This window comes from Danio rerio, chromosome 10 (genome assembly GCF_049306965.1).
Source record: "Danio rerio strain Tuebingen ecotype United States chromosome 10, GRCz12tu, whole genome shotgun sequence".
In the NCBI taxonomy this organism is placed as follows: domain Eukaryota; kingdom Metazoa; phylum Chordata; class Actinopteri; order Cypriniformes; family Danionidae; genus Danio; species Danio rerio.
Genome location: NC_133185.1, coordinates 31,174,881 through 31,192,408, shown reverse-complemented (window position 1 = coordinate 31,192,408; position 17,528 = coordinate 31,174,881). Strand labels below are relative to the sequence as shown.

At 35.4% G+C, this 17,528-nt stretch overlaps 1 protein-coding gene across 11 annotated transcripts in view; it reads left to right on the top strand.

The window, feature by feature from the left end:
• The first annotated feature begins 2,993 nt into the window (after nt 1–2,993).
• arfip2b (ADP-ribosylation factor interacting protein 2b) overlaps nt 2,994–17,528 on the top strand; it is a 22,741-nt gene continuing 8,206 nt past the window's right edge. The window contains exons 1-6 of one of the 11 annotated variants that reach the window (XM_005155375.6): nt 2,994–3,223; nt 11,625–11,735; nt 13,035–13,067; nt 15,437–15,545; nt 17,080–17,175; nt 17,385–17,500. In XM_005155375.6, the coding sequence (XP_005155432.2) occupies nt 11,637–11,735; nt 13,035–13,067; nt 15,437–15,545; nt 17,080–17,175; nt 17,385–17,500 (453 nt within the window). In that variant the 5' untranslated portion in view covers nt 2,994–3,223; nt 11,625–11,636. 11 annotated transcript variants of the gene reach the window in all.

Below are 17,528 nucleotides of genomic sequence, written 5' to 3'. Positions count from 1 at the left end.
GATATTCTTTTATGTTTTGGATGGTTGTATGTTTGATTCCATCATAGATGTTAATCTGAAATGCAGAGCACCCCTGCTGAGAAACTGAACAAGAAGACCCACCACGACGCTGCTAACCTCAGGTTTGGATATGGGTCTGTTTTACAGACATTCTCATGGTGCTTTAAGAGTGAGAAGTTGTGGAAACGAGTGTGTGTGAAAGAGAGAGCTTGTGGTTGAATTAAAAGAGAATAAGATGGAATAGTTTTGCACAATATAATTAAGAAGGCTATTTAAACCTTTAATAGCATTTGATTTATATTAAAAGGGCAGTTCAGTTGCATGCTGTTCCTAATTTATAGCAATGAAACTTACATCAGAGTGTCCAATTATGATCATTTAAAGTTTTGTTTTGCAGCTATGAACATTAAAAAAAAACTGTACCTAAACTTTTTTTACCAATAAACTTAATATTTAAATATTGGCAAATATAATGTTAAAATATAAAGCATTCATTTAGACATCTGCACACTGTGTACATTTTTTTAGCATCCATTATGCTCGTAATTAAGATTCTGAAACATAATGAGTCACGATCAAAGACAGGTAGACCACATCTGATAACACATTTTGCCAACTGTGTAATGTGACTTGTGACACTACTTTAAAAAATGTAAATGAGTCAGTAAGTAAAAACTCTAAACAACATTGCTGTTGGACAAAGCACTTTAGGGTAGTCTGTTAGCCAATATAACCAAAAGGTGTCAGGTTAGTTTTGTGTAACACTTTTTATTTACTTGTTCATACTATTTATTTACTTTGTTTGTGTATTTTGGGGAACTAAGTACTGAAACTACATACTCATGCTTAACTTAGTAGTAAGTAAGGCCAGACAGAATCTGCGTACATTTTCTGCAGAGAATTTTGTACAAAATCTGTGGATTTATGTGGAATTATTTTGGGAGTATCGTAACTAAAGACTTAATATATGAAATAAAAAAATAATAGCTTTTTAAACTTTTATTTAATGTTTAAAGTGGAGATCCATTTAGATTCACCTTGGAAAACACATCAAGTTTCTCATATGATATATCTACTAAAAGACAGAAAACATGACAAACTGTATTCTAAAAAAAATCAAATTAACACTTTCATATTAGTCAATATTATTACTGAATTTAATTTAAAACTGAATAAATATAAATTTACACATTTACACAAGTAATAAATAGTGATTATAATGATTAGCAAATAGTGACTTAATGATTAGCAAAAATTCTGCAAAAATCTGCTTATATGCTAAATTTTTGCGCACGCAGATTCCGTGTAGGCCTACTTATATGCTAAATTTACCATTTTATAACACATTGCACCTGCAGCAAGGATCAACCAAAATATATATACACATACTGAAAGCAAAATTTCGTAAATACTGACTTGATTATTACATTTTAAGTTATTTGATTGATTGATTGATTGATTGATTGGTTGATTGATTGATTGATTGATTGATTGATTGATTGATTGATTGATTGATTCATTGATTCATTCATTCATTCATTCATTCATTTAGCGCAACACCCATATTTTAACCAACTATCCTGGTGTAGGTGGTAAAAAAAAAAAAAATCAGGGTTTTACTTCTAATGCTTTGCCTATACTGCCACCCTCTGACCAACATAGGCTACCTGTTTCCATATAAGTTTTTTTTTTTTTTTTTGTACTGTTGGTCTTTTTAGAAAGCAAAACAAAATAGATAAATTATACATTAATGTAAAAATTAAGATGGACTGAATTCATATGATGTTAAACAATACTTGGTGCTGACAAGGATAAAACAGAAATATATGATTATTAAAAAAATTTAAAATAAATAGTTCTTAAATAAAAACTTACCTACCAGGTTTGTGTGTGTGTGTGTGTGTGTGTGTGTGTGTGTGTGTGTGTGTGTGTGTGTGTGTGTTTTAAAATTCAAAATTGAATTTTGTTTGCCCTTTATTATCTTAGCTTTTTTTCTATCTGTTTATTGATGTATTTTTGTGTGTATCTTTTAGCTTTATTTTTCGTATGCCGTAAAGGAGATTCATACAATAAAGTTTATTAATATTTTTATTAATGTTGTTATTATGTTAAGACATTGTGTTTGCAAAAGCTATCTATATTTCTATCTTTATATATTATTATTAAGCACAACAACAATAATAATAATAATAATAATAATCACAAACATAAATTCTGTGCGTTTATGCAGGTTGATCATCTTTATTTCAATAATGTTATTTTGCTATATATTAATAAAAATGCTGAAAGAAATGCATTATTATTATTGTTATTTTTATCATTAATATTATTATTAGTCGTTTTAATTTAGAATATTCTTCTCACACCTGTGATTTTTACATATACAGCTGAAATCAGAATTATTACCCACCTACTCCCTTTGAATTTTTTTTTTTTTTTACCTTTTTAAATATTTCACAAATTATGTTTAAAAGAGCAAGGAAATTTTCACCATATGTTTGATAATATTTTTTCTTCTAGAAAAAGTCTTTTTTGTTTTATTTCGGGTAGGTAAATTTTTTTTTTTTACATTTTAAGTTCAAAATTATTAGACCCTTAAGCTATTTTTTTCAATAGTCTACAGAATAAACCACCTAATTAACCTAGTTAAGTCTTTAAATGTTACTTTAAACTATATGGAAGTGTCTTGAAAATATCTAGTCAAATATTACTTACTGTTATCGTGACAAAAATAAAATAAATCAGTTATTAGAACTATTATGTTTAGAAATGTGTTGAACAGATCTTCTATCAGTTAAACAGAAATTGGGTGCAAAAATAAACAGGGGGCTAGTTCAGGGGGTTTTGACAATTCTGACTTCAGCTGTAAATCCGACCTGCTGTAACAGGTGATTTCCCTTCCCATCATGGCTTCTCTCTGACGCTGGCTGCGTATTCCACGTCGGCAAAGGAACGTCGGCGCCTGTCGTCAGATCCGCAAGGCATTTCGGGCTGCTGGAGGCTGATTCGCCCAATAATACAAACAAGCCGCCGGACATAGTGGAATCGGTTGAACATGCGAATAAACGCTTGCTTGTGATTTAACATAAACTCAGCCTTCATGAATGCACGCTGTTATTGTCTCTGCACTCTTTCGGAAGTGTCAGGGTTTGATTGCGCGTGAACCGGGATAAATATCCAGCACGCGTGACAAATAGCTCATCCTAGAGAAGGAAACGCACAGGTAAGATAATCATTTATATGTCTTTATCTTTATTCATGCAGCCCTTATGCCACTTAGCAGACGCGGGTTAAGGTTTATGTAGTGCGCTGTGGTGAAGAATAAAACACGACGTCAACAGAAATAATAATAATGGGCGGCATTACTTACGGTCCTAATGTGTTTTATTTATCTTGTTTTCATTTATGTTTGTAATATAAAATGGAAGGCCACTAAGCGACATGAACTGCCTCTTGGACGCTGGATATTTGAGCCAGAAGGCTGTAACTTACCTGGCACATTATTACAGTGATGCCATATGTGATCATGCCGTTAGGGCGATAATGCATAAAAAGTATATATTTTTAAGTCGAAATAACGTGCTTTTTTATTTTATTTTATTGTAAAAATGTATTTAAAGTGTTATTTTCATCTCGAGTTTGTACAGCTGTCACAGTTTGCCTGTTCCACCTGTTCACCCAGGACAGGTTGTTTGGTTCGAGTTTTGACAGAACACAGATCAAGCATTCGTTTACCGACTGTTTAAACTACTAAATCCTTTTGTTCATGTACTTAAAAAAAAAAAAAAAATAGTATTACAATTTTTTAACGATTTATTGTTTAACACTTGAGTAAAGCACGGGCCAATAACGTTCGAGTGTTGGCAGCGAAGGGGTTGGATTTGCTCTTTCCCTATTTACTACTTTTTGCATCGCAACATGCCCGCTTCCATAGGCCCACTAACTTTATTTAGTAGATGACAAACAGTTTTGCATAGTGTAGCGTGACAAGATGTTCTGACGAGATTCTGTGGCATCTGAAGGACACGTTTTACTATCCCATATGGCCATTGACAACAAGAGAGGAAAGGCTGATGGCTTTATAAAGCTATGCAACTGCCTGTTGTTTACATGACAGATAGACATTGTGGGATGTAGCCTAGTATTTCCATATTTCATTGATACAACACATTCATACTATATAGAACATACTATTAACGGTTAAGAGGCAAGTTTCAAACCAAATGTAATTCGATTTAAATTGATTTAGGAGCACAGCAGCTGTCTAGACTATTATTGTTAACAAACCAGAGATACAAATGGTTTTTATATCCATTTGGCCACGAAATAGCCATAAGTTGCTGATGTGGCAATAAATAAATTAATAAATGCAATTAGTTTTTGAGAGAGAAATGCTTATGACAGTCTTACTAAAACCTTTTAGCATATTTGTAAGCATGCATATTTTAGTTTAGGTATTTTTTGAAAACAAAGTAGTTGAGTGAATGGTACAATGACTCTCTCATAAACTCACATCCCATGTCTTTGCACTTGCCCGGATTGGCTAATCTGGGGAACCGGGAGAATTCCCAGTGGACTGGTCCGTTTTTGGCCAGCAAGGTGTCCCTAGCTGCTTGCACTCTAAGCAGTCGCACTTTTTCATTCATTTTTTTATTTGACCATAGACTCACTCTTTTTATTCATTATTTTGCAGCAGCTCCGCTCTTTTTATTTATTTTCTCGAACCCCCTTGAGCAAAATGCAGCCTGCAGGTTAATGATGACCCCAAACAGCAGCACCCTAGTGAATATAAGAATTTGAATAATTAATACTAATGAATATTACACCTGCTCAATGAAAATCAGATGATTCATTAAATTAATAAATCTGACATAACTTGATTAGATATCTGAAAAGGGGAGAAAAAGATTAAGCCATCAATAAAAAGTAAGACTGTGGTGAAGAGTCTTGCAGGTGCAATACTTACTTTTCATTCCAAACGCGCCAGCATAACAGCACCATTTTGTCCAGTGGTCAGCACGTTGCGTTATGACGCCGCAGACCCGAAGTCGAACCTACGTCAGTAATTTTTTTTTTTTTTTTTTTGGTGTTAAGACATTTGGGTTACTTATATAGTTGTACATATTTTATTTTTTGTGACCACCGTTCAAAGGATTGGATATCTATAAAGAGTTTTACACAGAATATATATTCAGGTATTGCAGGAAAGGACCTTGTGATGTTTTAAAGAATAATGTTGGAGATTTAGCTACACTTAATGTTCTCATATTTATGAAAAACATTTAAAGTTCTAAAGCAGCTGTTTCCTTGAAAAAGACATGACAGTGTCATTAGAAACTGAATTGTAAATAACGTTATTTTAATGTAGTCAGTCTGAACTGAGGTGGGCCAGTCTAAGGCTTGAAACTCCAGAGCTGAAAAGAAGTCCCACTCCGGCCCTGATTGCAGGTGTGCTTAGATCTTATAAGAAATCAATAAGACACGCTTGAAACATAGTGTTGTAAATGTGCAATACATAAAGTTTTACACATATTTATATGATAATAAAATTACAGTTATAGTGCAAGTTTTAAGTTCACTTCTAGTGCAAAAGTGTCATGTGACAGCTTCATTGTAATAAAGATGCAATACACTTTACCCTCGTATATTGCTGCAAAATTAATTTAGCATACATTGTTTTTGATATGGCACATTCTTGCGCTTAGGGCTGGGTGAAAATCTTGATTAATTGAATATTTTAACTCTATTATGATTAATGAGCGATTATTTCATTTATTTATTTTTTTTGTTTTTGCCCTCATAGCTCACTGATACGTTTTGAACAGTAAATATGTTCACATATAACAAGTCAGAGAAGGGTGCTTTACTTGATTTTAAAATAACCAAAGTTTACGCACACTATGTACTATCTATATTTATTTATTGACTGACATAAAACACGCATTGCCTAAAACGCGGCTCTCTGCATCGTGCCCGTGTCGTCACCGCTACCATGTAAGTGCATTTTTTGAGAGGTGCGTGGATGTGCAAAGGCTGCGTCGGACTGTACACATACCATTGCCAGAAGTATAATATCAGAACAATAGGTATAAATCATAAGAGAATAACTACAATTTAACCTTAACAGATAGGGGTCACATGACACGGACAAGGTAGGGAAATAATTGAAAAAATTGACTTGGAAAAATTAGAACGATTATAGGATCTGAATGTCGATTACTTTTAGATTAATAGCCCAGACCTATTTGCGTGCTCACTTTTTGTCACTTACATGCACTCTCAAGTGGCCAAGATTGCAATTGGGGTTACTGGTTTACAAAAGAAGAATTTAGTGAATTGTTGTGAACAAATCCTTTAAGTGAACCCATTCAAGCTATTTAAATCAATAGGCTGAATCTTTGCAATTAGTCTAACTTGGAAAATATCTTGTTACCCTGCTGTCCCTCTGAGACTTCATTTTAGGAAGGTGCTTAATGAAGCAGTATCACCAAGCTAAGCTAGCATAAGCTGTGTTTCTATTCGCTGTAGTGGTTGTCATAGATGCAGCCTTGGTTAGATGGCATGCTTCCTCCGCAAATTCAGTGGAAAATCACAGTAAAAAAGCCAAAGTCATTGATGCATGTTGTACTATGATCAAATTACTGGCCTATTTGTTTGTATTCTAAGATTTTATTGATCTTTTAGAGCCATTGTAAAATGCTCCATATGTTTGCAGTAGCCATGTTGCAGTTCTGTAAAATATCTCTCCTATGCAAGTGTGTATAACACTGAAACATCAACCAAACATATCCCAAATGTGCTTCTGAAAATGTTGAATTATTTAATTGGATAGAGAGCTACAGGTTCATTCATTGCTGCCTGTAGATGGTAATATTAAACAGCATGCTATTGCTAGGTATTCAGAAGTAATGGAGAATGTCATTCACATCCTCAAGTAGCTGATAAAGGTTATAATGCGAGCCACAAATTGAAACATCATTGTGGCACAAAGACCTTGCCACAGTTTTCGTTACGCTAAGGGTATGTTGCTCACACTAATGCCTTCAAATGGTGTCACAACATCCCATTGACCATCGTCCCATGCCATCGGTATAGTAAAGTAACACTTGCACTTGCTCACTGCCATCACCACCATCACCGAGTGCAAATTTATTAATGCCAGTTTTCCATTCCTGTGGTTTACAGATAAGACCTGAACCATTAGCTTTTATCCTGCCTAAATTTCACGCTCTAGCACTCAGGAGAATTAAATGGCTCTTATGTGAAGGCAGGCTATGATGCCTCCTGCACAGATCGACCCTCTGAGCGCCTGTCTAAAGCTGAAGCTTAGACGAACTTGTATGAGTCACATGATTGTTACATAGCTCCCTGCATTCCTATATTTTTCCTCTACGCATTGAGGAGGCTGTGGCTGGCAGCTTTATGGGAGCTAACAATGAAAGCCTGCTTTGAGAAGTTGCTCACTCATCATTGTGAAGCGCCTCCCACAGGTGTGAGAGGATTGGGTAAAAAAAAAAGCACATATCAATGGAAAATATCTAGGAACTCGGGACCTATTTACACCTGGTAATATATTTTAAAATGATTTTAGTTTCTTTTCCAAGTGGACATTTGTAACCACATGTGTAAATGGGGGCAATAAGTATAGTTTTGAGTACACTTTTGACCGCTTCCAGAGGTATTTGGACAGTCATTCAGTTGAATTTCTTTTACAGCGTAGTAGATGCTCATGTGTTCAAAAGAACAGCCATGAAACCCATTTCAGAACTACTGGGTGTTTTGTTAAAATGCACTTTCCAAAGTAGATTTAAACTTTGTCTTAAATCGAAAGTTTGTTTTGAAGGTCAAAGAAATATGCACTTTAAAGCAGGATAAGCAATTAAGGCAGGATTATTAATCAAAATGAAATTACAAGCACTATTGAGAAAAGCTGTACTTGTCATGCACATCTTGTTATGCCTAGTTCACACTAGAGGATTTTAAGCCTGATTTGAGCCCGATTTGGAAGTTAACGAGCTCGCCGACAGATCGGGCTGTGATCGGGAAGAAATCTGCGGGTGCTGGGCGCTCGCCGCTCTTTATGTGTGAACTACTGAGAAACGCATCAACGAGGCTCGCTGACGCGTCGCCGACACCTCGCAGACGGAAATCCAACATTCAGCATGCTAAATATTCCAGAGCAGTCGGCCGACTCAACCCCACTTGTGGTCAGATGTAGTGACGAGCTACAGCCAATGAGAGAGCAGATCAGCATGAGCTGAATGGCTGTGTGTTCAGGAGCTCAGCAGAAACATCTGTGATTGGTCAGAATGGGCATCGGTGCACTCGCTTCATTCTGCGTTAGCACAGACATGAGAGTAGGCAATATTAACAGTGGAACTAGAATTCTGTAACTATTAGAATTACCATACTGCTCATTCTGACCGTTCTCATATAAAACGCCATATTGTCACAACATATTTACATTCAAAACTATTATTGAGATATTAAAATTAAGCTTTAAATGTCTGGCATCATATTTAATCACACTATTACCCTAAAAATATAATATTTTTTTGGTAATACAGCCTATAAATATGTAGTTAAGATACTAAAACACTTAGAGGCTTGGCTTTCATTTTCACTTTCAAACAGGAGCTTTTTAACAGCACAGAATATGCAGTTTTGAAAGATATCTGAAGTAAATTGATGTTTTTGCCATCAGAAAGTTTTGTTTATGTTAGCAGGAAGTTGCCAGGCAAGAAAGTGCACACATATTTAAAGTCACAGTGAAAAGTATCAGACATGCATGCAGTCATTTTGACCAATATGGTAATTTAAGGCAGAAATGCTCAGTTCTTTACTGTTTTGTAATAAAAAAAAATAACAATGTCAGAAAGAAATACACTGATAGTTAGAAAACGGCAGGGTGTTATAAATATGTTAGTTTTATTTCAAAGAGTTATAAAATTACAAAAATTAAAAACTCTCTGTGTATCTATCCACTGGAACCTTGCAGATGAGTGATTAATGCGCTGATGAATCAGCTGATTTGACGATGTTTTTAAATGCTTTCTCCAAAGCTTGAAAAGCTGTCAGTGATGTCATCAGCACACAAGCAGCCAATAGTGTTCAGCTTTTTTCTGACGACTCCTCCCTCAAAATTTCATTGGCTGTGGTTTGGTAGCTTGAATGAGCTGATGGGGAATGAGATGTTGTCAGATCATGTAGTGTGTGACCCCCCTCTTGTGGATCGTTCACGGAGTGTTGCGTAGTGTGAACACCACAGAGATTAAAAGACACAAAGTCAAGTCATGTAGTGTGAACAGCACAGCGATCTGCTGATGTTTAAAATCCTGTAGTGTGAACTAGGCTTTAGAGAAGCAAGGCTGTGTCATCAGTAGTAAATGGCCTGAGGGCACTATTGCTAGAAACTAAATATGCATGAAGGAAAAAACCTAGGAAATTCTCATAGCATTGCATAGACAGAAGATTTAACTGCTTTGGGTGATGCAGTGTAACTAATAATCACTTTACTGTGGAATCATCTCACAGAAGGATTTATTGTAAACAATTGACTAATGTTGTAAGTAGGCCCATACGGACGATCAGCAGATTTTTTGCCCATCATTAATTCGGTTTATTTACTTGGGTAAATGTGTGTAAATCTATATTTATTCAGTTTTTTTTTTTATTTATTTCAGTAATATTATTGACTGATGTGAAAATGTTCATCTGATTTATGTACAATGCAATGTGTACAGTACTATTTTCTGTCTTTTACTAAATATATTATATGACAAACTTTCTTTATTTACCAAATAAAGTGAATCTAATTGGATTTGCATTTTAAACATTAAATAAAAGTTAAAAAGATATTATCTCTTATTTTATATATTAAGGTTTTAGTTATGATACTTCCAAAATAATTCCACAGAAATCTGCAGATTTTTACCAAATGCTCAGCAGAAATAGCAAAAAACGTCCACAGATTCCGTCTGGCCCTAGTTATGAGTAAGTTTTAAGTAAAAAATTTTTGTTATATTTTGTATTTTTACATGCAGCATTTGTCAGTTCACTGAGAAGCGACACAAACAGCTGTCATTATCCCAAAACGATTGTCTTGACATAATGTCTGCGCATCGATGGATTTGCTCTTCAGTGTTTGAATTCTCAGCAGTGAATATTAAACCACACTTAACTGAACTAAACTGAACTTTAACACTGAAAACTGAACTAACACTTTTTCAATTTACTATAATCTTCTATGTGAACCTGCTTTGACACAATCTACATTGTAAAAGCGCTATACAAATAAAGATGAATTAAATAATCGTACTATAAATCACTACAAATTTTGAACAATAGGGGTAGCTTGTCTGTGTACTACGACTCCTTCGAAACGCATGTGCTAGAGGTTTACTAAAACCACTTTACTGAGAAAATGTGCATGAAAATGGCTTTGCTTAATCACCTACACTCAGAAATTAAGGTACGCGAGCTGTCGATGAGGTGGTACCTTTTTTAAAGGTACACATTTGTACTTAAAGGGTCCATATTGGTACCTCAAAAGTATATACTAGTACCTAAAAAAATTTAAGAGGAACACTTTTGTACATTTTAGGTACTATTATTTACCCTTGAGGTATTAATATGGACCTTTTAGATACAAATTTGTACCTTTTGAAAATGTACCACCCCAGTGACATCTTGCATACCTTTATTTCTGAGAGCATAAGGTGCACTCACACAATGCTATCCAAAAGGTAAAGGTGCAGTGCGAGTGCGGGCCATCTGGAGAGATGGGAATTGGATACATCTGCGCTTTGGCGCAGTTCAAGGCAACCATGCCTAGTGAGAGTACAGCCCTAGCCTTAAACACTGTGTTCTCTAACCAGTCCTGATTCTAACACAAAGCCATAATGCTAGGCATAATAAGATGCCACTCTCTGTATCATTATCTGCCCATGTACATGCTCATGTCTAAATTCATGGTCTTACTTCCCAATATTAGACTGAAAGATTAGAAAAAGCCCATATAGAGTATACATACCCCATAGATACTTATTTTAAAGAATCAAGAAAGCAGTCAAAAGTTGAGTAAAACAAAACATACAAGTGGAAATGCTAAATCTAAAATGTTTCCCTCATCTACTTGTAATCCAGTCAACCAAAACACTTTTTAATACCAAGCGTAAACGGGGCCTCAGAGGCGTTTCTAACAGGGTTAATTAGTTTAGAGTGAAAGATCTAGTCCTTGAACTTCTTTGCAGTTCCTTTCATAGTAATGACTGGGTTGGGCTCAGCCAGATCTGATAAGAGCTTTTGAAGAGAACATTCCTGAGGAAGCTCCTTTCCATCTACACTTTCCGGCAAACGTATGCATACAGAAGCCATTTTATAATTAAATACAGGACATGTCTACAGTGTCATGTCATCATTTATTCAACCACCTGTTTTCTTTTTTCCACAAAATCTTGTCTCAATCTTTTGAGTTAACCTGTAACAATCAAGCCATTGTTATCTGAACAACATTGTTAATTAGGAGCTATTTAAATTTATGTATCTGAAGGCTTTTGTAATACACTTAAGAGCTTTTTTTGTTTTATTTACTTATCTTTATTTCTCATCTGGCTCTGTTTCAGTAACACTCAAGTATGGCGGACAGTATGATGAGTAAAGCCGCCACAATGGAGATTCCTATTAGCAGTAATGGGGACTCTCGAAATCTGGCAGAAGATGACAGTTTGGAGCAGGTGAGCAATACATGGTGATTCAGTAAAACTGGAACAGTTTTTTTTTTTTTAAACAGTGATTTTTGTCAAAAGTAGCCCAGTTTTCCTGAACTCTCCAAAAAAGTTTGAGTTTTATTACATTTTTAGAGCTTGAACCATGTCAAAAGCATCAGAATGTGGATGTCTGTGGTTTGTTCCCATGCGTTTAGGTTTTCATAGCTTAAGAGGATAATATCTAGCTGTCCATCCAGTTTGTTTAGCTTGCTTGTCTAAGTTTCACAATATCAGTCTGAGAAAAAGTCTCAAGGTAGCAGGTGATGCAAACATTTAGTTTATAATTGTTCTGCTCTTTTGTTTTTTGAAAATTTTAATCCTTTAGCATTCCTGTAATTAATGTCTTGTTGTACTATGGACAGAAAACTGGAACACTAAGGGGTTAAGCAACCTTTAAAAAAAATTATGTTCTGTCAGACTTGTTAATAAGTAATAGAATTTATTTAATAAAAATGCCTTGTGTGGGGACTTAAGTTTGATAAGTAGTAGTAGGCTTATGCAGAACAAAGTGTTCAAATCTCCCTATTCTTGAAGCCATTGTAAATAAAAGGTGGTAATGTTTTCACAAGACACACCTCTTTAGGCCAAATAAACTGTGGCACCGGATCCGGGAGTAGACGTGTTAGGCAAACACAAGCAAGATATTTACTAGGAAGTTTAATTATTCCTATAAGGAACTCAAGGTTCTTTGTTTTAATTTGCTGTTAGCAGTGTTTTTTGTATGTGTGTCAGTCTCATGTCCATTTTATAACCTCATCATAGAAACACTGTGACTGATCATGTTCACAGTTGCATTAATGGCTCAGCTAAAGGCAGATGGCACTGTGTCTTTAAATAGATTTGGGAAAATTGAGCCAGAATGTGAAAAGAGATTTTTTTTAACAGTTCTTGTCATTAAGCAGAGAAAGCAAGTGTGGCTCATTTTTCCTAAATCATCCTTTCGTTCCCTGATATCTGGAGTGACAGTGATATTTAGCAACCTAATTTATGACATAAAGAGGATTTATTCATCGCTTAATGAGGGCTGAAATTACACACATTACTTTGTCTCTTTTTTCTTTTTCATTGTCAACCCTTGAAGCCTGTCATCATTGTATTGTGACGGTTGGTTAATGGCTTTAAATGTGGATTTTGTTGTGTTTGATAGATTATTTCATCATCACTGTTTCAAAGTTTGTTTCTGTTTTTTACATCGTGCTTCATTTTTGGTTTCTTTTCTTTCTTTTGTCTTTTTGTTGTCATGTTCTTCCCCCGATGTCTGTGCAGGCTGCAAAGATTCAGTGGAGCTTAAGAGAGAAGGTAGGGAGTCCCGCAGGCCTCAGGGTGAGAAGGAACACTGGGAAGGGTTGCCGAGTGTGTGTGTGCTTGCACGTGTGTGTCTTTCCAGCAGAAATTGGCTTTAGTTCTCCCTATAACCTTGTCACAATGGACTGGATGTTTTTCAAATCACATGCATTATTTTTTGGCCTCAGTCACTCTTTATCAATCAGTGTTTGAGGTCAGATACAAATCTAAGTGATACAAATTTAGTTTATTTGTTTTGAAAAACATCCTGTTTTGTCTCTCTGTGGTATTAACCAATGACTAGCAACCTTTTAGTACCTATTAACTTTTTATGTTTGATGGATTTTGTTTGAACTCTCATAATATGTTGTTTTGTTATGCACTACCTGACAAATGTCTTGTCGCCTAGCCAAGTTTTAGGAACAACAAATAATATGTTGACTTCTAGTTGATTATTTGTTGTGAGAAGTGGCTTATATGAAAGGCAAGGGCCTCTAGATTACGCTTATTTTACCCAAATAAAATATGATCATGCCTTGATTTTTAATCATTTAATTAGGACACTAAGGTCTGACTTTGCTTAGACAACAGTCTTGTCACTTAATAGAAATAATATACAGGATAGAATATAAAGTCAAGGTGTAGTGGAAAAAGAATTAATATTGTGTATGACTCCCATGAGCTTGGACGACTGCATCCATACATCTCTTCAATGACTTAGAAAATGTATTAATAAAGTCATGTGGAATGGCAAAAAAAAGCATTCTTGCAGGACTCCCAAAGTTAATCAAGATTCTTTGAATTTACTGAATGTAACCCAAACCATGGCTTTTCCTTCACCAAACTTATCAGATTTTTGTGAGAATCTTGGGTCCATGCGGGTTCCAATAGGTCTTCTGCAGTATTTGTGATGATTGGGATGCAGTTCAACAGATGATTAATTGGAAAAATCTACCTTTTACCATTTTTTTAAATGATCAACTAGAAATCAAGTTATTCTTTGTAACTTACAACTGGGATAAACGACAGGACTTTTGTCAGGTAGTGTGTATAAAAGGTGATTATGGTCAGCACAGAACAGGTTGTCATTCTAAACCTCACTTTTTTCCCCTGGGTAGAGAAATCCTGCGTTGAAGCATGTTTAGTGCCACTTTGTGCGTTATGAAATGATGGAATGTTAAAATGTTGCATTTACAAACTTAAGACCCATATGTGTACCTTAAAATTACATCCTTTAGGTAGTCATGGAAACAACTCATTGTATAAAAATTGGAGTGATATTTACTTTTTTTAACCTTTAAATTGTTTTTATATTTATTCTAACCTTTATAGTTTGAAAAGTTCATTCACCTTAAAAAAACCTGTTAGCAGTAGGCACAGCAGTATATAAGTGGTTGCACAACACTTGAGTCTTAATGTAAACTTGCTGTATTCGCCCTTGCTGTTTTCATTGTAATTATTCCCCCATCGATGACACTGGCATTGCAAATATGCAACAAAAAGATGTTAATCCAGGAGTTAATGATGTACAGTTTAAAAATAATATGTTTAATTCTTAACCCTGCATCAACTGTAAGCAAATTGAAACCAAAAAAGATAACCCAGGATTTAATTTATCTATTTTTTCGAGTGACCTATGGTCAATTATTTATGTTTCATATCCTAGTAATAACAGCAGATATGTTTCACAATTTGTTTTGGAAAATAAATTAAACTGAACTGTATTCCTTATAGGATAGTTAGTAGGATAGCCACTAAATCAGATTTTAAGGGTCTGAGTTTTTTTTTTTCTTGGTGACTAATCTAGCAAGTACCTCACATTAGATAGTCAGTGTTGCATTTTGTACCAAGCCCTTTGCTCAATAATGCTTGCAATGTGAAGCAATTTAAATAGCTTTGTAGACTGTCAAATATTGTACTTTACGATTTAATTTGCCTTTGTTTCTAAACATTTTTATTCAACTTTTTTATTAGCATATAAGGTTTTTGTTGTTTATTTTTAAGGTGGCCCTTTTTCTTGGTTTATGGTGCCCGATAATATTTAGCACACTGATGCTGGTTCCTAAATGCTTTTATAGTCACTAATGTGACTTGGTTAAGATAGCAAACTGCTGCTTCCATGTGCTGCTTACTTCTCTGTAAGCTTTGGCTTTTGGTTTCTTTACATTTTTCAGAGGGATTGTTTTAACAGGTTGTTAAAAAATTGTTGTCATACAAACATAATTCTTATTAATTCTGGGTGAAATGTGATTCTAACCCTATTAATTTACAACTTGTTTGTGCGTGTGTAGAACTTTCAGAATTGGCTCACTTCATGAAAAATAATGCTGGTTGTAATGGTGCATTTTTAAGATCTCGTCCTCTTTCTGATTCTGTCTCTCCAGGACTTGCAGCAGGTAATGGTGTCTGGGCCCAACTTAAATGAGACCAGCATCGTATCAGGTGGTTACGGCGGTACAACAGAAGGCATCATTCCAACCAGCTCCATCAAAGGTATTGCAGGCAGTCGTTCTTTAGCTTTTCACAAGAACAACGCAGTCTCATCGAGCAAAACTGTTTATTTTTAATATGTTAGGCTAAAAAAATTAGTCTAATCAAGCTGGTGACTTTTTAATCTTTTGGTGGTGTTTGGAAGGACTATTTTCTACTATCTGACACATGCGTTCTGTAGAGGTTTGGTTTAAAATGTGCAATTTGATTTGCATAATTTCCTCTTTGGCTTTTTCCCTCCTATCTCTCCTGTGGTGCAATCCAGACGAGAGCCAGGGCCTCTGGAGGCATTGGCCATTGTGTGTATAGGTAGTGTGTGAGTCATGCTTAATGGCTTTAAAGTTTGACATTAACCAGAGTGAATAGGTCACAGATTCTTGGAGATGAATGAACTTCAGTTTAGAGTTTGTTTGTTTGTTTGTTTGTTTGTTTGAAATAAATGTTCTCTTTAATGAAAAAAGGTCAACTTTTATGAAGTCACCCTGACTAAGTCTAATTTTTAATTCAGTCCAGCTAATAGCCATAAGTTGCTGATGTGGCAATAAATATGTAATAAATAAGTAATTCAGTCCAGCTTTTTTCTAGACATGTTATGTAGCAAACTGATTGTAAGTAATCTTGAGCCCTTGATATTAGTGTAAATCTATTCTTTTCTGATTCAGTGAGGACTTTCTGTGTCTTGTACTCTTTCTTAGGCCCTGCAGTCCGTATTAATACTGATTTTCTGGGCAACAGACGCATTCCAAATGAAGGGCAAGGTCATTTGTATCAACTTCTCATGATGCCTTTTTTCATACTTTTTTCCCCAAATACATTTTTCTCAGGGCTTGGGATGCTGTTCTGCAGGAATAAATTAAATCTCTTCTGTTTTTCTGGCTTTCAATTTCTCTCTTAGCAGATTGGAACGGGCTGCATTTCTCTTTCAAGATTTTCTTTCTTTCCAGGGTTAAGGTTGCCTTGCAGAAGTTTGTAATGAGGCATCTTTTAAAAATTACTTTCGGAAATCAGTTTGAAAGTTTAATCTGGCTTTATTATTGCTGAGGAAATGATTAGGAATAAATCTGCTGCAGAATGGCTGGGTGTAAAAAAAAAAAAGTGTAATTAAGATGTTTTCAGGACAGAACAGTCTGATACTCAAGTCCGTTTTTGTGTAAATGAACACATGCTACTAAAAATAAATGAACCGACATATTGGGGTTTAAAAAAACTGTTGTGTTATTTTTAAATGAAGTGTGAAGTGAATTATCTCCATCTGTTTGTCATAAGGCAGCAGGTTTAACAAAATAGCAGTCGTGTGCTTTCCTGTTTTCATTTCATCTCATTACAATATCACCTTTTCTCTTTGATCCTCTCTTTTTTCCCTTTCCCCTCCTTCCGTTCTCCTGCTGTTCCTTCACATTCACACACATATGCACTGGCATTATTCCCATACACTTCACACTCACATGCGATAATCCATTTCATTAAACTTGCCATATCCACTCCCTGCTCCCCATTACCCAACAACCCCTGCTATCCCTGGCCATGACCCCTCCAGACCTCCGAATGAAGTCCAGGGGTGTTAGCATTGCCCCAAGCCAGATTGCAGCCTGCCGAATAGCCAGCCAATCAGATGACATCCTCTGTGTCCCAGGTATCCTCAAAGGGCACTGGCCCCTTCAAGCGCTCTTTGGCAACATATCCCCCCAATTCAGTAAAACACATTCATATGTTCTCTCATCTCATCTGTTTCACATCTCTTTGATGCAATAATGGCCATAACATTGGTGTAAACTGTTATAGACGTTTGTACAGTGTGTGCACATACATATAGACTTACTGTAATCATTTTATGTTTATCAGGGTCCAATATGGATTATGTCGGTAGCAATTCCTCAATGGCAGCAGAAGAAGCCACAAGAGGCGTTGCTGTGGAGAAATTTGACATAATGAAGAAATGGGGTCTGAACACATACAAGGTTTGTCAATTAACTGTTGATGTTTCTT